Source organism: Staurois parvus, unplaced genomic scaffold, assembly GCF_062004578.1.
Source record: "Staurois parvus isolate SC_StPar_1 unplaced genomic scaffold, SC_StPar_1.0 ptg000355l, whole genome shotgun sequence".
In the NCBI taxonomy this organism is placed as follows: Eukaryota; Metazoa; Chordata; class Amphibia; order Anura; family Ranidae; genus Staurois; species Staurois parvus.
Genome location: NW_028318151.1, coordinates 781495 through 803837, shown reverse-complemented (window position 1 = coordinate 803837; position 22343 = coordinate 781495). Strand labels below are relative to the sequence as shown.

The 22343-nt window shown below is 41.1% G+C and overlaps 1 protein-coding gene across 2 annotated transcripts in view; it reads left to right on the top strand.

The window, feature by feature from the left end:
• Positions 1-22047, top strand: part of MEGF10 (multiple EGF like domains 10) — a 200294-nt gene extending 178247 nt beyond the window's left edge. The window contains exons 22-25 of one of the 2 annotated variants that reach the window (XM_089684765.1): positions 10824-10947; positions 13284-13490; positions 15969-15997; positions 19886-20010. In XM_089684765.1, the coding sequence (XP_089540891.1) occupies positions 10824-10947; positions 13284-13490; positions 15969-15976 (339 nt within the window). In that variant the 3' untranslated portion in view covers positions 15977-15997; positions 19886-20010. Of the gene's footprint in view, positions 1-10823; positions 10948-13283; positions 13491-15968; positions 15998-19885 lie in introns of both variants that reach the window. The other variant, XM_089684764.1, reaches the window with a different exon arrangement.
• Positions 22048-22343: the final 296 nt, after the last annotated feature.

The following is a 22343-nucleotide window of genomic DNA, read 5'->3' as shown; positions in this document are numbered from 1 at the left end:
CTATGAGTTAATCATCCTCACACATAGACCCGTAGCTCTAACTCATGTGAATTGGTGGTTTCTGCATATTTTTCCTGTGTGCGGAGTGGTTTATAGTGACAGAAGCTAATAATTCCCAACAGAGGACATAGATTAAAGCAGCCCAAGATTCATTGATCCTTGTGGTTCAAAAATAGTTAGAATCATTGTTGTTAAAGGCAACTATCATGATTGTTCCTTTACCTGAGAAACAAAACTACAAAGAGTAATTTTAGATCAGTCCTGTTCCCACTGTGGTACTCACAGACTAACGTTCCTGCCAGAACAATTTTGGATTTTTGTAAAAAACCCATACAAACACAGAAAAGCATGCAAACTCCAGGCAGATAATGGCCAAGGTGAAAATAAAAACCAACACCCAAAACACAGCCACAAAATGACAGTAGTGATACCCAATGCCCGCCATGCTGTCCGTAACATAAAAAACAGCTCCAGGATTGAGGTGTACAACCAAGTATGTCCTGTATACCAGACAGCCACTCACTGACTGTGATTTCATATTTAGGAAAGGGTCTTTCCCAGAGGCTAAGGATGAAATTAAAATGAACCTAACTCATGCAGCTCACCTATTATCTGGAGTGCTGATGTGGACCTGCACATTGGGTGGGTTTTTTCATTCTATTAGGAGATACAGTATGTGAACAGTTGTGTACCACCTTATTTAAGGTGGTAGTTTCCAGTGATATATTTTGTTACAAACTTCATGCTCTGACAAAGAGTGCTTAAAAAATAAAATATGGGTAACATGTTTATAGTGAAAAGTAAATGAAGGTTTCATTTTTCAAATTGTTTTTCTTTATATCCCTTTTCCAATAAGCAAGGACAATGCCTACTTTTGATGTAAGGGCACTTTGTAACCGCAGCAATAGATTCCTACAATCCTGATACAATCAGGTTTGATTTCTGAGAAGAAGCAGAATAATTAAAGTGGAAGTCTGGGTTAGTCTGGAAGATACTTAACTAATCTAAGGCACTCCAGTCTGGTCAGCTCCCAGTGCCGGATTCAGGGGAGAGAAGGGACAGAGGACAATGGATGCCCAATAGTAAGTCTATGGGTGTCATCACTGCCTAGGCATTGCTGCCCCTGTTGCTGCTTTCTCCTCTACCCTGAAGCAGACCACTGGGGAGATCATGTGACTAGTCCGACTATCACGTACCAGGTGTTAGAGGCCAATGGAGAGAGGGCTTTCCTTGCAGCTAAGTTCCAGACTCCCCTGGATATGGGACAGAAGGAGTCAGGCCCAAAGTAGCATGGGTCGCCTGTAGGAGTGCTTGTTAGAGGTACACCCAGGAGCACAGCCGATGCACTGGAATGGTGTCTGCAGACAGGTGGCGCCCGTGGGAGGTATGCAGAGTAGCAGAGGACCACAGAGTAGTCGGTTCAAAGCCAAGTTCATATGCGAGGTGGAGATTGGAGCAGACGTAGTCAATAGGATAGCCAGGGTCATACACAGGAGAGCGAGTGAGAATATCTATTAGTCAAGCCAAGGTCAGATCAGGAGAGCAGGTGAGAATATCTATTAGCCAAGCCGAGGTCAGATCAGGAGAGCAGGCGAGAATATCTGTTAGCCAAGCCGAGGTCAGATCAGGAGTCAGGCAGAGAAGACAGATCCAGGAACATGCCAAATCGGTAACAGGAGATCACAGTAGCAAGGGAACACGGATAAAGGTATTGGGGAGCCAGAGATCAATCAGCAATTTGAGGGAGTGACGGGCTTCCTTATAAAGGCCGTCTGGCGCCAAACTGAGCTAATGCGTACATAACTATGCGCCAGTGCACATGTTCTGGCGCGTGTCCGTGCGCCAATGCGCATAGATTTTCACCAGCATGCATTTCTGCGGCCATGCAAGGTACTGGCAGGAATGCCAGGTCTCCGAGTACCTCTGCTGTGAACAGAGCCCTGACACCGACCTTAAATTTGGTAAGTATACACACTTTTGCTTTACAGGATAGCTAGTATAGAGCTTAGAATGGGGGTGGGAACAGGCTTAAAGTGGTTGTAAAGGCTGAAGGTATTTTATGTATGAAGGTAAAAAAAACCTTCTGTGTGCTTTTCCCCGACAGCCCCCCTCTAATACTCAACTGAGCCCCCTCTCAATCCATCGATGAGCACGAGAGCCTCGGCTGTCGCTGGTCTCTCTCTTCATTGGCTGAGACAGCAGCGGTAGCCATTGGCTAGCCAATGAGGAGAGATCGGAGGCGGGTCAAACCGCAGCTCTATGTATCATATGGATGCATAGAGCAGGGCTTGGGACCGAGCATACATCATTTCCCCCAATAGCAAGCAGTTTGCTATTGGGGCACTGGTCAAGGGGGGGGAGCCAAGATGCTGGCAGGGGACCCGAGAAAAAGAGGATCGGGGCTGCTCTGTTCAAAACCATTGCACAGAGCAGGTAAGTATGACATGTTTTGTATTGTTTTAAGAAAAAAATGAAACTTTAATATGACTTTAAGCTTAGACTAGATTGTAAGCTCTAACGAGCTCTAACAGGGCCCTGTTTCCTCTTGTATCCAATTGTATTATAACTGTAATTTCTACCTTCATTTTGTAAAGCGCTGCGCAAACTGTTGGCGCTATATAAATCCTGTATAATAATAATAATAGAGTGTTTTAGACTGGACTTCCACTATAATACTATGATCTGGAGGGGATGTGGAAAGATAGGTACCTTATATCACTTATGGTGGGAGTGTCCAATGATACAAGCCTTCTGGGAGAAAATAGTTCAATTAATTGAGATAATCACTGGGATAAAAATAGGATTGAACCCAGAGGTGTGTCTACTACATAGTACATATCTATCAGTAAATAGATATAAGGACTCTGGTGTATGGCATTACTTGAACGTGGCAAAAGGTCTGATTCCTAGGTTTTGGCATAGACCAGAGACGCCGAGGGAGGAGGATTGGGTAGAGAGAACAAATCAGATATGTAAGATGGAGAAACTATATTATACACAAGAAGACAAGATGGGGCTATTTTATAAGAAGTGGAGAAAATGGGAAGACTTTGTAGCGAGATCTAAGAAGTAGTAATGAGAAAGAGGAGGAAGAACTTGTATATACTATTTAGGAAAAGAGTTAATAGAATTATGCAGAGTGGGAGGGTTTATAAATGGGAAATGGGGGTACTTTAGGTGGGGGGGCGGGGTTTTAGATAGGGTCCGGGGAGGTAGAGGGAATAAATTATAGGAAGAAAAGTATTAAGGGTTTGGAAAATGATTTTTTATGTATGAAAATAATGAAGAAATGTGTATATTATATTATATGGAAAATAAATAAATATTTGAATAAAAAAAAAAAAATAATACTATGATTGCAGGGAAATTCTTGCACCCTTTGATTCAACATTGGATAAAATAATATCAACATCTTTAAAGTAATTTTGTCTCCTATGAAAAAAAATAATCTGCTAAGTAAAGTGTGTTGTAGTATGGCTGCAGCAGCTTTTACTACCCCTCTGTGTCTGGATGCTCTAAGCAGGCAAAGTTGCCAGTCTTCCAGGCATTGTCAGAGCTTGCCTGCTGTTGTTTTTGTTGACCCATCACTGAGGAGCTGCCTCACTGACCAGCAAGAACTTGCAGAAGGCAAGTAACCTCCATGACTATTAAAACATTTTGAGTGTTGCCAGATAAGCCTGGCAATTGGGCACACAGGAGCAGTTATAGTTCTTCCACCTCCAGATGACTGCAATTTATACCTAGCAACTTTTGTGTGACAATTAAGTGACAGTTACTTTAGCTTGATCACAATTATATTGTAAGCCAGAGTCCTCCTCCTATCAGGTTTATGAAGGCTGTCATGGTTTTCAGAAGAAACTTGTTCAACCCTTACAAGCCTTTCACCTGGTCGGGTCTGTTTCCTCCGCCAAGTAGATGCCAGATGTACATCAAATGTTTTATATATATATATATATGTATATATATGTATGTATCCCATAATTTATTTAAGATCCTAAAAAAATTACAGGAAAATGGAAGATCTGACCTAAGGGCATACATCCAGTCATCAATTTTACAATTTTACACACTGGAGACTCATTTACAGCCATCTTTTAAGATCTTTTTTTACTGCTTTTCCAGACTTGTGCTGTAGGATGCCAACATTACCTATTTATATATTAATAGGAAAAGTGAAGATGACTAAGCTCTGAGGAACCTTCAATCAATAAATCAATAGTGCCATTTAATTATTAAAACATGTAGATTTTCATCTGTAAATTAAATCTTCCATCAGACTACAAGACTTAAGTAACATTTCATTTAAAAACTTCCTTTATTGATGTAACGTTGGTAGAATCTGATCATTTTTCTCTAGATGCTACATAGAATCCACACCTTCCTCATGAATAGAGGCTTGTGGTAATGTTAGTGCAGCTAGTCCTGATGAAGCAGCACTGGACCCCGTGACTCCTACGGTGGCCATACATTTTTTCATAAGTTATTGATTCCTTTTCCGACCTTTTCTTAAAGGAATAATAAATCTATAGGCAACAACCTATTTGACTGATAGAATAGTTGCATAGTTAGTCTGACTGAAAAAAAGACAAAAGCCCATCCAGTTCATCTATAAAAAGAAAAGTTATAATCTTACACCCACAGTTGATCCAGAAGAAGGCAAAAAACCCAGCAAAGCATGATCCAATTTGTTCCTGCAGAGAAAAAATTCCTTCCTGATCCCCTGAGAGGCAATTGGATATTCCCTGGATCAATTTTACCTATAAATGTTAGTATCCAGTTATATTCTGTGTATCCAAGAAAGAATCCAGGGCTTTTTTAAAGCAATCCATTGAGCTGGCCAGAACCAACCTTTAAGGGAGTCAATTCCACATTTTCACAGCTCTCACTGTGAAGAAACCTTTCCATATTTGGAGATTAAATCTCTTTTCCTTCAGACGTAAAGAGTGCCCCCTTGTCCTCTGTGATGACCTCAGGGTGAATAACTCTACACCGAGTTCACTATATGAACCACTGATGTATTTATACATGTTGATCATATCCCCCCTTAATCTCCTCTTCTCAAGAGAGAATAAATTCAGTTCCTCTAATCTTTCCTCATAGCTGATCTCCTCCATACCTCTTATCAGTTTGGTTGCCCTTCTCTGTACTTTCTCCAGTTCCCCAATGTTCTTTTTGTGAATTGGTGCCCAAAATTGAACTGCATATTCCAGATGAGGTCTTACTAGTGATTTGTACCGGGGTAATATGATATCTCTCTCTCTGGAGTCTATACCTCTTTTAATACAAGAGAGGATTTTGCTCACTTTAGAAACTGCAGCTTGGCATTGCATACCATTATTAAGCTTGTGATCTACCAGAACTCCCAGATCTTTCTCCACCATTGATTCCCCCAGTTGTACCCCCCCCCTAGTATGTATGATGCATGCATATTCTTAGCCCCCAAGTGCATAACCATACATTCATCAACATTAAACCTCATTTGCCACATAGTTGCCCAATTAAACAGTGCATTGAGGTCGGTTTTAAGTTGAAGACATCCTGTAAGGACGTTATTCCACTGTACAGCTTGGTGTCATCTGCAAAGACTGAAATGGGATTTTTTTTATCTCAGACCCTATATCAGGAATGTGGATTTCAATTGATAGTTAAGATACAATTGTAAGTTACGATTGTAAGTTAGTGCTCACATCTGTTTCCACCATTGAACCTCATAATCTGATTAAGTGAAATATGATTGTATTCATGAACAAGGTATCTCAGTGCTGCTGATTGATGTAAAGGATCAATAATATTTCGCCCTGGCCAACCGATTCAGTTTGATCAAATCTAATTGAAACTGAGTCTAAATCGATTGGAAGGGAAGTTATGACTATTTGATTGAATCCCACATAGATCTGATAGAAAACTCCAAGTGTGTAGCCATCATTATTATCTTTCTGGGTAGCATATTTTTCTATTATTAGCTATTCATTTTTTGATAAAAAATAAATGTAATAATGTACTGTATATGACTGCAGCTGCAATTTTCCTAAGCTATTCTGTACACTACCCCAGAATTTGTATTTCCTTCTTATGGCATGGGCTTATTGTTTTTCCCACTGAGCTACCAGTCAAATTACTGGCAGTGAAGCTTTTCCTAATGCAACATTGAAATTGCTGGGGTGGTTACAGTGAAGGCAGACTCCCATTTAGAAATCAGCGAGAGAAAGGAAATAGCAATTTATTCACAGCAGACACATATACGAATTTGCAAACAAGTAATGATATCCCTGGAGTGTATAGAGTTCACTTGGGGGTATTACTTTCTCAGTAAAAGAAGAATTTCCTTTTTTTCTTTTCTTTTTCTATGCTTTTTTTGCATAAAGTAGTTATTCATCTTTCCATATTGGATGTTTCCAACCTTTTTGTTGACATGTGGAATCATAGATTGCTGGGATTGATGTAACTTTTTGTGTTAGCTTCATTTCCTATATGGTGTGACCAGGGGTGGACTGACAACTCATGGAGCCCCGGGCAATAGGGGATCATGGGTCCCCTGTGTCCTTGCCCAAACTCAAAAAAGCCTATGAAAAAGGTAACAAGGGCATCTCATGGGGTCCCCAATGACCCCGGGCCCTCGGGCAGTGCCCGAGTTTCCAAATGATCAGTCTGCCCTTGGGTGTGACATATATTACTGAGCTTGTTATTCTCGGGGATAAGTAACATGGTACAGTGGTGTATTTAGGTTTGTGCTGCCCTATGTAACACAAAAATTGTGCGCCTCCCCAATGAGAGAGCGAGAGAGTTCAATGAGTGTGTGTGTGTATATGATTCTCTCTCTCTCTCTTCCCTCTCTCTTTCTCTCTTCACTCTCTTTCTTCCCTCTCTCTCCTCCCTCTCTTTCTCTCTTCCCTCTCTTTCTCTTCCCTCTCTCCCTCTCTCTCCTCCCTCTCTCTTTCTCTCTTCCCTCTCTCTCTTTCTCCCTCTCTTTCTCTTCTCTCTCTTCCCTATTTCTCTCTCTTTCTTCCCTCTCTCTTCTCTCTCTCACATTCTCTCTCTCTCTCCTCTCTCTCTTCCCTCTCTCCCTCCCCTCTCTCTTCACTCTATCTCTTTCTTCTTTTCCCTCTCTCCCTTCCCTCTCTCTTCGATCTCTCTCTCTTCCCGCTCCCCCCCTCTCTCTCTCTTCCCTCTCTCCCCTCTCTCCCTTCCCTCTCTCTTCTCTCTCCCTCTCTCTTCTCTTTCTATCTCTCTCTTCCCTCTCGCTCCCCCCCCCCCCCTCTCTTTCCTCTCTCTTCTCTCGCTCTTCCCTCTCTCTCTTTCCTCTCTCTCTCTCTTTCCCCTCTCCCTTCCCTCTCTCTTCTCTCTCTCTTCCCTCTCTCTTCCCCCTCTCTCTTTCCTCTCTCTTCTCTCGCTCTTCCCTCTCTCCCTTCCCTCTCTCTTCTTTCTCTCTCTTCCCTCTCTCTTCTCTCCAGCACTTGATACACGATCACTGATAGATCTATGGGACTGTATACACACACACTATGATCCTCCCCCCACCTCCTCTAAGGGCTGCTGATCTCTGGGCAGCAGGAAATGGGGGCAGGTGGTCGTAATCATACTGTGTGGGTACAGTCACATATGTTCTATCAGTGATCCTGTCTCATGTGCTGGATGGGTGACAGGACGGAGAGCCCAGAGAACACAACACAGCTCAACTCCTCCTGGCTCTTTCCTCTCTGCCACTTCTCCTCTCCCTGCTCCAAGCTTTCCCCTGGTCCCAGCTCTGAGCGCATGCAGGGGAAGGAGCTCAGTGGAGAGCGGCCACTCAGGAACACCAGGGCACCCTCTCAATTTGGCCAGGTCTGTCTCTCCCTCCAGCAGCAGAAAGCCGACAGGAGGGAGAGGTGGGAGAAACTGGCTTTCAGCTGCTGGAGGGAGAGATACACAGTGCATCATTCTGCAACTGCTCTCTCCCACCACACCGATTCTCCTGCTGTCCGGGCCACCTACAGGAGTACCGATGGTACCGCTCAGATGGCAGCCCTACATGGTTCTGTCCGCTCTTGCTCACCAGGCCCCTTTTTCTGGGGGGGGTGGGGGGGGTGGCGCACCCCTAAAAATTGCCACCGTAGCCAAACACCTTGTTTGCCTCATGGTAGATATGTCCCTGCCATGGTATACTGTATATTCTCATTGGTGTTGCAGCATATTTTCTTGGGACACGTCTTTTAAAAGTGTCTAAACACAAGAATAAAACTTATTTTGCAGCTTACCGGTCCCTAGATGTGGTGTTTGTATTAGTTTTTCTCAGGATTTTTTTCCCTTTATTTTCACCTGACAATCCTACACCAATAACACACTTCTTGACCTAGAGTGACAATGCTCACTTACTGTACTGTATATGTGGAGTTGCAGCATTGGCAGCCTAGAACACAAGTGAGCCAGGACTACAAAACACCTCCCCCTCTCCATAACATTTTCATGCAAATAACCTTGTTATGAAAACATACAATCATTTAAAAATAAAATACATTTTGGAAAATGGTCTTCAGAATAACTTAGACCTCATACACATTGCCTTACTAAATTATTCCTTTGTGCCCTGGATCTTTCTGCTTGGTGCTGGCAGAAAAATCCAGCTTAAAAAATGCTCACTTTGGCTCAAAATTATAAGTGTTTATGTGTGTATGGCGTGTAAGAGCAGATGTGCATAAACGTATTCTAATAGCTAGAATACTAATTTATTCTAGACACTAGAATGCATTTATATGCATCTATGTGTATTTACATGCGTTTATATGTAAAAAGCACAAAAATGCTTCTCAGGATCGCAAGTTTAGGGCATTTTTTTAAGCCTCTGAATGAAAATACATGTTTAAATGCCTGCATGTGCATGGGCACATTAGCAACATGCAGCTGTGTTCAGAGGCATAAAAAATGTCTCTAAAAGTTGTGTGCATGAGGCCTTAAAGTGCTTGTAAAGGCTGAAGGATTTTTACCTTCATGCATTCTATGTATGAAGGTAAAAAAACCTGTGTGCAGCAGTACTCCTAGCCCCCTCAATACTTACCTGAGTCTCATTGTGATCTAGCCATGTGAACGACAGCCTCGGTTGTCCCGGGTCTCTGCCTCCTCATTGGCTGAGACAGCAAGCAGAAGCCATTGGCTTCCACTGCAGTCAATCACAGCCAGTCAGCCAAAGAGGAGAGAGGGGGTGGGGCCAAGCCAAGGCCCTGAGTGTAAATGGACATATGGAGCAGCGGGTGCCCCCATAACAAGCTGCTTGTTGTTGGGGCACTCGTCAGGAGAGAAGGGCCAGGAGAGCCTGCGGGGGACCCGAGAAGAGGAGGATCCAGGCTGCTCTGTGCAAAAGCACTGCACACAGCAGGTAAGTATAGCATGTTTGTTATTTTCCCCCAAAAAATTAACCTTTAGAATTGCTTTAAGATTGCCTATTAACCTACAAACCAGGCCATGTAAATTGATTTTTTTTTTTAAATTAAACATAAGAAAGATTGAAACAAATAAAAAAACACTAGCCAAGGAAGAATGAGTGAGGAGAGAATTTAAACAAGGTTAAATAGTCTCTGAACCCAAAAAACGAAATGTGATATATTGTAGATCACCAGTCATTATATGTGGTGGCTGCATTAGTCTTCTTTTTCAGGCCATTTATTTTTGGTGGTGATCCTGCTAGTAACACACTTCTTGTCTTAGAGTGTTCACTTGTGGAGTAGCAGCACTGTCACCCTAGTACAGTACGTGTCTTTATAACATAGTTCTAAGTGTTCTGAAGTTTACAGTGGTGATGTGAGCAGGGATGGTAACACTCCGTAAAGTGGACCTTCACCCCCTTTTCCCTCTTACATAATTGCCTTTTTTTAAAGAAAGTAAATACTTTTTTTCCCTTCCTTTTTAATTTTGCATCTTTAAAGAATATGTAAAGCCAACATTTCATATTCCTGACATGTGCCTGCTGTACCTTGTACTTGTATGAAAAAGCATCCTGTTCTCAGATCAGTGGACTGCTGTTTCTCCTTCCCTACCCCTTATGCAGCTGAGAACAGAGGGAATGTCATAACTTTTAAAAAATGGGAATAAAAAGTCGATATAATGTTTTTTATATCTATACACAAATGTTATACCTTTCATTTCTATTTTAAACTGAATGGGTTGTTTTATAAGGGTAGGGTTTACAATCCCTGAGTATACCCAGATAGGCCTCGATTCAGGGCATGTGCATGATTCCACTAACTGCCTCCTGGGATATCTACCACATGCATCCCAGAAGTCAGTTTACAGGATCTCGTGCATGCTTAGAATTGTCGTGGAGTCTCTGCCAGTCTACTGGCAGAGCCGGGGATTAACTGCGCATGCCATGGGGCTTTGCCAGACCATATAGACTTGACAAAGAACCCCTGTGGCATTTCTGGCCTGGAGAAGAGCAGTGTAGGGAGAACTTTGCCTGCAAGCAAGAAAACAAGACAATGCTGGACTTTATGGACTAGTAAGTATTTTTATTATTTTTATATAGGGACAAGTGTTAGGAAAAATGTGATTTGGATAGGTAGAGTGGCGTTCTTGTTTAGGATGACACTGCAGAGTGCACATGAACTTACCAGCTTACTGGATTTCTGGCAGGATCAATAGGAGTGTTTTGTAATTTTTAAACAGATATAAAAAATGCTTTTAATAACATATGTAACATACCCAAAAAGGAAGAAATAAGAGACATTCATTATTAATGTTTATACAAACCTAATGTTGTGGGTTTGCCTCACATGAGCATGATAGAGCTGTGGGCAAATAACACATCTCAGCTGATATTAACATATTGTTTTTTATTTTATTTTTTCATTTAGTCTAAAAGCAGCCAGCTTTTTGTAAACCTGAAGAGCCTGGATCCAGGAAAGAGATCACACACTATAGATTACACGGGTACTCTGCCAGCAGACTGGAAACAAGGAGGATATCTCAATGAGCATGGTAAGGGGGATATGCTATAAAATTCAGTAAAAAGGACAGTGGTGTTTCCCATAGCAACATAATCAATTTTAGATTAATGAATTTTCAAGAAATTAATTGAAATCTTTAATTAAAATGTATCGTTAGAACTTGTTTGGTCATTATGAGTAACATCATAAAGAACATTAAAAAAAACTTGTCCATCCTCTCTGAATACAAATTAAAGATGATCCAATACCAAAGGATCTACAGAACCCAGTGCGTGTTTATTGGTATAAAATATTTGAAAGCAGTCATCTCAGCAGCACCTTGGCAAAATGCGTTTACTTATAAGGTCAAAGTGGGAATGTTACTGATTAAAGTAGAAAAATAACCAAAAGAGCTTCCTGGTGCCAAATCTTATTAATACAGAAGAAAAAAAAGCCGGAATAATAAATACGGCACAAATATTGGATTCTTTGGGTGCAGAAAGAGACCACATGATAAAATACATACAACCATTTATTGACATAAAAGAGTCATATATTCTTTATAGGACCCATAATACAAACATGCCCCTCAAAAGAGGGGACGAAAGCAGGGGTAATCATAATTGTGAGCACAATGCCTCCCTCACGCATATATATATATATATATATATATATATATATACATATCACTAGGCACATAGTTACAGTAATTGCAATATGCATTCATAAAAAAACGGCAAACGCGTTTCGTCTGTGCATTTGGCTTCTTCAGGATTGTAGCTTGAATGTCTGGGTGAATAGTAAATATACTACCAAACACACAAATGTACATATAATAAACAAGATACATGTATATCAAATCGAGCTGAGGGGCATGCTTGTATTATGGGTCCTATAAAGAATATATGACTCTTTTATGTCAATAAATGGTTATTATTATTATAATACAGGATTTATATAGCACCAACAGTAATATAAAGAGGGGGTGCAGTGCTGGTAAAATTCACAGAAATGATAAATAAAAGTATAAAAACAATAAGTTCATATATAAATATGCAAAATATAGTGACACTGCAAATATGTGTGCCACTAAATGTGTGGCTAATATCGTGAAAGAGGAGTACTCAATCAACTTAAAGGTAAGTCCAAGGTGACAATGTGAGTGAGATCTCACACTCAGGATCACCGCTCTGCAAGTATAGACAGCTCCGACAGGAGCTCAAAGGAACAGAGGAGGCCAATAGTGTAGTATGTCAAGGATGTTTATTCCAGAAGTCAGCCAAGTGAGCGTAATAAAAGTAATGAAGCAACACTGACAGAGTCAAGACGGCCGCTGGGACCCCTTGTGGTGCCGGCGGTGTGGCGTCAACCTGCTGTAGCTCTACGTTGATGCGTTTTGAGCGGTCATCCCTGAGTGTGAACCCTGAGTGTGAACCATCAGGCAGTGAATGATACATGACCAGATCTGACCAGACCTATGTGAGGACATCTGATGTTTTTTGATATACAACACAAATGCGCATAAAGATTGCGTATCTGGTGAGTGCGTAATCTATACCCAATTTTCTCACCTTTTCCACAGTTTTAGTCATTGGACGTCTGAAGATCATCTGAGATCTCATTCACATTGTCACCTTGGACTTACCTTTAAGTTGATTGAGTACACCTCTTTCACGATATTAGCCTCACATTTAGTGGCACACATATTTGCACAGTGTCACTATATTATGCATATTTATATATGAACTTATTGTTTTTATACTTTTATTTATAATTTCTGTGAATTTTACCAGCGCTGCACCCCCTCTTTATATTACTGTCTCCTTGAAGGTCTTATATGGTGCCTTTGGTGCATAGTCGCTGTTATATTACGTTATTTCCAGCACTCACTTATTCTACTTCTATATAGCGCCAACAGTTTGCTCAGTGCTTTACATTATAACAGGAGACGATACAGCAACAAAACAGTTGAATACAAGAGGGTTAGGAGAGCCCTGCTCCTTGGAGCTTACAATCTAAGATATGTATTTTATCGTGTGGTCTCTTACTGTGCACAAAAAATCCAATATTTTTGCCGTACTTATTAGTCCGGCTTTTTTTTTCTGATTAAAGTAGAAATTCAGGCAAAACACTGAATACCTAGTTGAAATACATAAAGTTTTACTATTTTACCTTGTAGAGGATTTGACAATTTTTCAGCTTGTTTTGTGAGACTCATACAGCTCTGCCACAAAATAAGTTTGAGGCACAGGAAATCCAAAATATAGGATGTTTCCAGAACAGCCCACGTCCATTACTTTATGATCGTTTTACTGGCTAACGCATACTGTATTACACTCACTGGAAAATGAGAGCCGATGCTAATGACTCATGTTTTCTTTTGCTCAGGTCTACTGAAAAGCTCTGCATATAGCATAAGCAGCTGTTCCCTGAGCAGCACTGAAAACCCATATGCCACCATCAAGGATCCGCCAGCTCTTCTGCCTAAGCACACAGAGTGTGGCTATGTGGAGATGAAGTCACCAGCACGGAGGGACTCTGCTTATGCAGAGATAAGTAATGGTAGCTTGGCCAATAAAAATGTGTATGAAGTTGGTAAGTCTTACTTTGTTTTTTTTTATCATGTTATTTTCCTTTAATAAATAGCAGAACATTTATTAAATCATGTCAAAGAAAAAACCATATCAGCCAGCCAGAATGTTTAGATGTTGCTATCCTGCACACTGGCAATATAAAAACTATAAAGCCTACTAATGTCTATGGAGTGGATTTAGTAATGGCAAATATGCTGCTCACTTTGCAAGGCATTTTTTCCTTAGCCTAGTGAATGTGAAGAGGCTGTGTAGAAATCCATCATCCAATCATGTGCAATGCAAAAATTCAGTTTTTTTGTTTTTTTTTTAATTGTCCTTACACATGATTCCATGCCAAGTGAATTTTCACCACATTCACTAACCTAAGGGAGTTCCCTTGCAAAGTTCAAATTTCCTTGTATTGTAAATGGACTATTTTAGTAAATCAGCATCTATGTATCAGTCTGTTATTGCCCTAAACAGCAACAAAAAAATAAAAAAACAATCACGGTTGTTAAAATGTGCCTAATTACTATTGTGTGCACCTGGATAAATTGTTGCAAGGACCATTTCCATAAGGTTCCCCACCCTTCTCTGTTACCCTAAATTAGAACCATTGTGCCACCACAGCATGCCAGTTTAGTGGGGAGGCTGGCCCCAAAGACCATTGTGAGGTTGGTTGTGGTTGCACTTCCAACTGTTCACTGATGCTTATGGTCAGACTAATAGTTGAACTGCATATAGAAGGTTTTGTTTTGCCAGTAATATGTATTTGCATGAGATACTTCCACCTGCCAGATTCTGAATATATTTTTTATGGCTCCAAACCTTCCTACAACAAGGATCTAAGAGAGTAGAAAACCCTTCCAGTCTTTGTGTATGTACATGTACACTGTCAGCAAAGGAGACCTTCTCCGTCAGTTGTCAGACACTGTGTGGGGCACTGCTGTCCTCTGAGGCTGGGGAACCTCAAATGGTCCAGGGTAGGAGCTGCAACTGTTTAGAGGAAACCTGTCATGAGAGACACATGGAAACCAACAAATGCAGCCCTCTATTTCTCTAAATGCTAGCTGCCATGCTGATGGTCTTGTTTCAATATTTGCGTCACTGACCTGGTGCAAGTATGCAGATAAGGACTTCTGACTTAAATCTCATACCCCTGAATGATGGTGCCTTTATCAGCAAGCTAATGCAGACCTGAAAGTAAAGCTGTCATTGAAGAAATTCTGGGCTGCCATTGCTGACCAATTGAAAATGCTAGCTGGTGGACTATGTTGACCCTCTGGCTAATACTTTGAGTCAATGACCTTGAACAAGCAATAAGGAATACTTTTTCTGATTCTACATATTTGTTTCCAGTCATTCCCCCCTTCCTGACCACGCCATTTTTTGCGTTACGGCGCTGCGTTACTTTGACAATTGTGCAGTCATGCAATGCTGCACCCAAATGAAAGTTATGTCCTTTTTTCCCACAAATAGAGCTTTCTTTCCGTGGTATTTGATCCCCTGTGCGGTTTTTATTTTTTGCGCTATAAAAAAAATACCGACAGTTTTGAAAATAAAAACAATATTTTGACTCTTTGCCTTTAAACATATCCAGTAAAAAAATTTAAAAAATCAAATTTTGTCATAAATTTAGGCCAAAATGTATTCTGCCATGTTTTTGCTAAAAAATAATCCCAGTGGAATGTTTGTAACCCTCGTAAATTTGTATTGCTGTCTGTGTACCTGCTGGGGAGATATGCCCTCTCTATTCATCCTGGTGATCTTTTTCATGGGGACTAATTGTGAGGAAAATCAACATATTTGAAAGAGGACTTTCCCTCACTTTGGACAGAGGATTTACCTTTCTTTGAATAGATTTACTGTTACTTCCCATTGAATCTACAGCAAGGGAAGTTTTAATACCTAATGCATTCTATACATTGAGGTAAAAAACACTCCACTACCTATTGCATCCCCCCCCCCCCCCCCACATCTAAACGCTTACCTGGCTCCTCTTAATGATCTAGCACTGACTGAACTGCAACACTGCTCCTCTCACTTCTTCACACAGGCAGGAGTGGGAGCCACAGGCAAACTCCTGTGAGGAAGGAATGGGGGCAGGGCTTACTAAAGCTGCGTGTGTCTATGGATGCACATAGCCTGTCTCTGGGGTGCACCCACATATTATTTGCTACTAAGGGGTCACTCGGAAGAAGAAGCGGAGAGGCCACTGGCAAGGGACTCCAGAATAGGAGGTTAGGGATCGTTCTGTGCAATATCATTGCACAAAGTAGGTAAGTAATGTATAACATCTTTTTTAATTTAAATGAAAAAAATAGCATTTAGTATCAGTTTAATGGGTAATCTCGCCAGTGGCACTCACATGACATGCATTTGCAAATCCAATATCCGAAACAAAAAAGTAAGATAGACTTTATAAAGAATCATATTTTGTAAGTGTTGCGAATGCCAGACAATATTTTAGGTAGTTATATTATTATTACTTTTGTTACAGCATATTAATTTACAAGGACTCCCACAATGGTAAGACATATTCAGATATCACTAGAGTGTGTCTATGTTTCCAGAGTGCTATTTTTCCAGACTGATGTCTCAGTATGTTCTTGTTTGTGCCTGTGGACAAGAGTTTAAGAACTTGGTTTTACAAACTGATCTTTGATCTGAATGCTGATGCTGCTTATAAGGAACAATGTCTGGTTTAGGCTGACTGATGGACTTGAATGAACTGGCATATGAGCAGCATAAAGCTGGCCAAACACTAGTAGAATTTTGATTAGAATTGTTTGTTTTAAGAACATTTGTTGGATTTTCTAATCATTAGTGGGGTCAAATTGATTGTTTTCTACCACAGTGATGAGAAAATAAGAAGGCACATGATGTTACATTTTTCTAGAACAAACAAATTTCTAACATTGCATGTGGTTCTTGATCCAAAATAAAATGCTAAAAGCAAATGAGATTTTACAGTACTATTGGACATCATTTGTCAAGTCATCTAATGTACAGAGACATTTTGTAGGAATGTTCATACAAACCTTCTTTAGAAAATCTAGTAGTGTATGGCCAGCTTAAGAAAGCTACAATAACATATGTTTCAGAAGCACGTTGGACCTTGACTCCAGGCAAAATAGTTTTGAATCCAACTGGAGAGACTTAAGCTAGCCATAGATGAGACATGGTGTTCTGACAGCGGGACTTGCCCCGGTCAGGATACAGCGATCAGTGACTGCAGCTGCTGATCAGGAAAAATGGCCCCTTTGACAGAAGTCAAACAAATGATGTTAAACACTTGTCGAGCAAGGATGGCCATGCACTGATCTAAAATCAGTCACTTCCTGCCAAACAGGCTGAATTTCAGTGTTAGTCCAGCTTTATCCATTTGTTGTGCTGCAAAGGAGAGCAGTGAGATTGATTACGAGACACATACAATATTCAATTGCAGCTTTCTTCAAAAATTCTTCCCTCTGCTGCTCATAAGTGGTACTGCACCAAAATAAAATGTGCCTCTGGCCACCTTTTGGAGTAGAAACTATTCACTTTACAACATATATGTTCATTGATGTTAGAGAAGAAGGTGAACTCATGTTCACTTTAATCATCCAATTATTTGCTAAATTTCCCTTGCACTTGATTGGGTATTCAAAATAAACACAGCTGTATCTAATTGGCTGAGCTGAGTTGAATTTTCACTTTGCTAAATGAACAGTCCTGTATTTCTTCAGTAATCAGAGTTCCATTAGGTGTATGTAGGTTTTTAACAGGAAAACTGTTATACCTGCAGCAACATATCTGTAGAGTCGCATGCAGGCTGGGCTTTTAGCGTTTGTGGATGATGATCTGGTGTTTAGGTGTGGGTCAGGGGCGAACTGACCATTTGGAAACTCGGGCACTGCCCGAGGGCCCGGGGTCAGTAGGGGGCCCCATGAGATACCCCTGCTACCTTTTTCATAGGCTTTTTTGAGTTTGAGCAAGGACTCAGGGGTCCCATGATCCCCTATTGCTCGGGGGCCCCATGAGTTGTCAGTCCGCCCCTGGTACGGGTGCATAATATAGTCATTGTATCTTGAGCCTGTCTGAAGTTGACTGCTGCCACTGGACAGTGCCCGGAATGGTATTTACATTAAGTGCGGTATGCACCTGGGCATGAATGCTCAGAACTCATTAGTCTTGCGTTTGTCGCTGGGCACATACTGCACTTAACATAAGTACCGCTCAGTGCATTCTCCAGCCATGGCAGCTGTTAGCTTCACATAGAGTTTGACAGGCTGCTGACAGTGGGGCTGGACAGCAGGGCTGCTGTTAGAAACCATGGGGCCCCTTACTGCGAACCTGACAGCCCCCTCCAAACCACAGGGAGACATACAGCCAACCTAACATAGCCCCCCTCCCCACAAAAAATAACACAGTTTATTGTGCTTCAGTTATGAATGAACACAGTGAGTGACGATCACTCATTGTGTTCATTCAGAAGTGGAAGGGGCTGGTAAATTTCTGGAACCGATCCCCTGTATGTTTCTCTCTGCAGCAGCTGAAAGCCAGCTGGGGGGAGGGGGGAGAGAGAGGAAAAGAACCCAGCTTTCAGCTGCTGCAGGGAGAGCCATACAGGGGATTGGTTCCAGTAGTTTCCCCATTCACCCTTCCTGCCCACATCCGTTTCACCCAGCTGCCTGGGCCCCCCTGCTGGCCTGGGTCCCATACAGGAGGACTGGTGGTACCCCCTTGTCCACGGCCCTGCTGGACTATGTGCCTGTACCTTCCACCAGCACCTAATAACTGGAGCCTCATGCACCATTGCTAAACATCCAGTGTGCATTAGTCCTTATTAGTGTTTGCAATACTGTTGCAATCCGGGTTTGCTGGCACACTGCTTGCAAATACTGTTGCAAAGCCTTTGCTAAATGATGGACAAGTTTGTTTGCATTAGCTGTGCTCCCGATTCTGTCAGTAATTTACAAACTTCCCACTGCATCTGCAGCAGTTGAAGGCCAATTTTAGTGTGATTTTCATTTTCTGCTCCTTCATCTTTCCCCATTCAGGGGTCTCCAAACTATGGCCCTCCATACTTCAACAGCTGGAGGGCCATAGTTTGGAGACCCCTCTAGAAGATCATACTTAGCTGTCACTAGCCAGATTATCGTTTTGTCAGCCACCTTCACAGCCCTTCTCCTGGAGTCTACAGATCTGTCCAGTGAATTATTTCACCTATGTATGCATGCCATGGCCTCAATCTCAATGGAAAGCCTGTTTGGAGTGGAAACCTCATTCATGTCAAAGTTTTAACATGTAAACATGTATGCATATTAACAATATTAACATGGTATTTGTTTAATGCCTGTACCATGTGTGTTACTGAAACAGAACAACATACAGAATATTATGTATAATATACATCTGTACTAGGGTCACATTACAAGTCAATTGCTGGTTGGTTGTTGAATGTAATGCAAGCTGTATACCTCATTTGATGTTTGTGAGTGAACACTACAGGTCAAGTAAACACTGTCATGTTCTAGGACAAGGTGACAATGAGGTTGATTTACTAATGGCAAATAGGCTGTTCACTTTGTAAAGAAAGTTGCACTTTGCAAGGGAATTTTCCCCTGAACTTAATGAATGATTTCGCTTTGCAAAAAATGCCCAATTACGTATAATTAAAAATGAAAAAAAAGCAATTTTGCTTGCATGTGATTGGATGATGGAAGAAGTCAGCAGAGCTTCACCTCATTTACTAAGCTCTGGGGAAAATTGTCCTGCAAAGAGACAGTGAACAGCCTGTTTGCCTTTAGTAAATCAACCCCAGTCTGTCTAGAAAGGTCTCAATTCACTTGTATTCACCCTACCAGCACTCTCCTGCTACTCTTTCCTTCTCACTATCTGTCCACAATGCTTGGCATGTCTCCCCTGTGCAAGGCCATGATGTTTCCAATCCCCCAGGTTACCAAGCCAATTCAGTGCTGCCTGCAGAGAAGGGAAGAGTGGTAAGGGATCGCTGACAAGGCAAGTATAAGAGGGTCAGAAGGACCCTGTCACTTTTCCTTCAGTGATGTTATTTCATGTAAATTTTAGTAGCCATATATAATTTGTTCAGTTGTTAAAAATCATCTGAGTCTGCCTAAACCAGTTCCCACAGGAAACTATTACACCATTACACATTTTCACAGCTCTTACAGTAAAGAAACCTTTCTGCATGTGGAGGATATAGTTGTTTGGAATGCCCTTATGTCTTCTGTGATGACTGAGCAATGTTTTACTGAATTTTATATATGGGCCATTATACTATATGCATTTGTCATGGAAAACCTACATTTAAACTGGTAAAGCTTCTTCATGGTCAGTGTTTTATAAACATTACATGTACATTAGCTGCATATTTTTAGTAATGGCAGTACTGCATTTTTTGTCTTACAACAGAACCTACAGGCAATACAGTCCAAGGGATCTTCAACAACAACTGTAAAGCCAGCCAAGATCTCTATGACCTTCCAAAGAACAGCCACATTCCCTGCCACTATGACCTTCTCCCTGTTCGGGACAGCACATTATCTACTAAGCAAGACACAAGCAGTGAATGACAGCAACAATCAGTCAAATTTGAGCTGCTGATTCTTCGGACTGATGCCCTGTGTGACTACTGTCATTTGCATGAAGTGTGAACATGGCCAAGCAATAGACAAAGACTTGATGATAAGGGGACAGTATAGAGACTGTTGTTCCTTCTGCTGAGATACAAGGGCTGTGGATGGAACTCTTCTTCTCATTCTATGCTCTATGACATTTGTAAGGATATTTCCAGTTAGTGAAACATTGTATATACCACTAACAGATTTTTTACAGATGGAAGCTACAGATGCATCATTCCTTGTCCTCTCAATGCTCAGCCTATACTTCATTTTCAGAGATTTGCACTGGCCCACTTGTGTCCTACAGCGGGTAAACGAGTCAGTGAGCTTTTCTAAAAGAGTGTGGTAAAAGTGTTAACTGGAAACTGGAAAATCACAATGTAAACCACTACTTGTGTGAATGTGGATGTGTGCGTCTGTGTATATAAATACACATCTGAAATGATTTATTCAATTAATGTAGCCATTGTAGTCGTCATGAGATCTTATTTTCCTTCTCTGTTGTAAAAGTGTATTGATGCATTATTTCAATAAGGTGGATTTTTGGGTACACGGAAGGACTAATCTCAAATTCCATATTATAACTGACCATTTAGACAATATAGAATAACCCATCATTTAGTTATCTAGGCATACTGACATGACCGTTAAAATAGACAACCTACTTCTGTATGTCAGGGGGTCCAGGGCATATCCCAACAGAAGTAGCTGGTTTTATAAACTCTATAATGGTCACAATGCGTAGAAATAGATTTTAGGGGGATTATATCACAGATGTCAACAACTTAAATTTTAGTTATTCACATTTAATTTCCCAGTAGCTTACATCCACCCTGAGGAATTTAAAAAGTGATGGATGTACATAGGTTGTAGACCTCCATACGAGGCTCCAACTATAATGATATTCATTTTTTTTTTTTTGCGGTGGGCTTTTCTATTTCGAGCACAAAGTCAGGTGCCTGCTTATGGAGGCAAATGTAGAGAAAAGCATGGCAGTCAAAGACATCTGGGACTCAAGTAAATGGTCATTTTGCAAGTTGGAGTGCTGGCTTTCCTACGTGTTTGGATTTGTGTAGTGTCACTGCTTAGCTAAGCACCCACCCCTGACAAGGGTTACACAAGGTCAGTGTGGTGTGGTTTAATGTATTACTGTTTATGGGGCAAACTTTTTTATATAAAGACACTGTCCTATGGGTGCCACAATATCGTGCATGTATTCTACATATTGAGGCATTCTTTGGCCTATTTCAGTGTTCCACCTGCCAGTGAGTTGGAATCGAATATCAGTGGGGCCCAAAGATTACTGTATTGTGTGGTCATTAGTTCTGCGTAGACTATTAGGCTATCTTCTTGTAAATACAAGCTCTACTAAAAATAACTGCTGCATATATTACAATGTATGTAGACAAATGTATTTATTGTTATTTTTGGATACAGTGGGGAAGACACAACAGAAAATTTTCAAAGTGAGGGGAATTCCCCTCCTAGACATTTGCCATTGGAATATTTACCCTAACCTCTTGTCTGGTACAGATAAAGGGGGTTTTTCTCCCCCTCATTACCTACTCCAATGCTCACATCAAGCACATCTCCCAGCCATGCCTGGAACTCTCTACCCCAATCTCTCTGGCTATCTTCTACACTATCCACCTTTCAGGCAGGGGGAATTCTTCCCTTAGATATTAATGTAAAACACTCCTGCACTCAAGTGTGTTGCTCAAAGTCAATTGACTCCATCTGTTTCTGAAACTCTTTAATGGTCACCATGCTTTGTTACCCTCTTAGGACCTGGGTGGTCCAAATAGACTGCTCACTGTAAAAACCAGCCTAGTGCATTACCTTCATACATCATTTATTGATAAAACAAAAGCCAGTATTAAACTCATAAACCAACATGTAAACAAGCTCCCCAATATAATCCAGAAATATGTACACCAGAACTTTTGTACCAGCTTCTTATCATGCGAAGAAACCACACAGGTCTACAAAGTCTAACACGTTTCAAGGGGAGTTCCATCTTCCTCAGAGTTTTTTGGCTCTGAAGAAGATGGGATTCCCCTGAAAAATGTTAGCTATTGTAGGCCTGTGTGGTTTCTTCCCATCATAAGAAGTTGGTGTAGCGGTTCTGGTGTATTTGTTTCTGGATTATGAGCTTGTTTACATATTGGATTGAGTATAATACTTGCTTTTATGTGATCAATAAATGGTGTATGAAGGTAATGTGCCAGACTGGTGCACTCTTTCTTTTG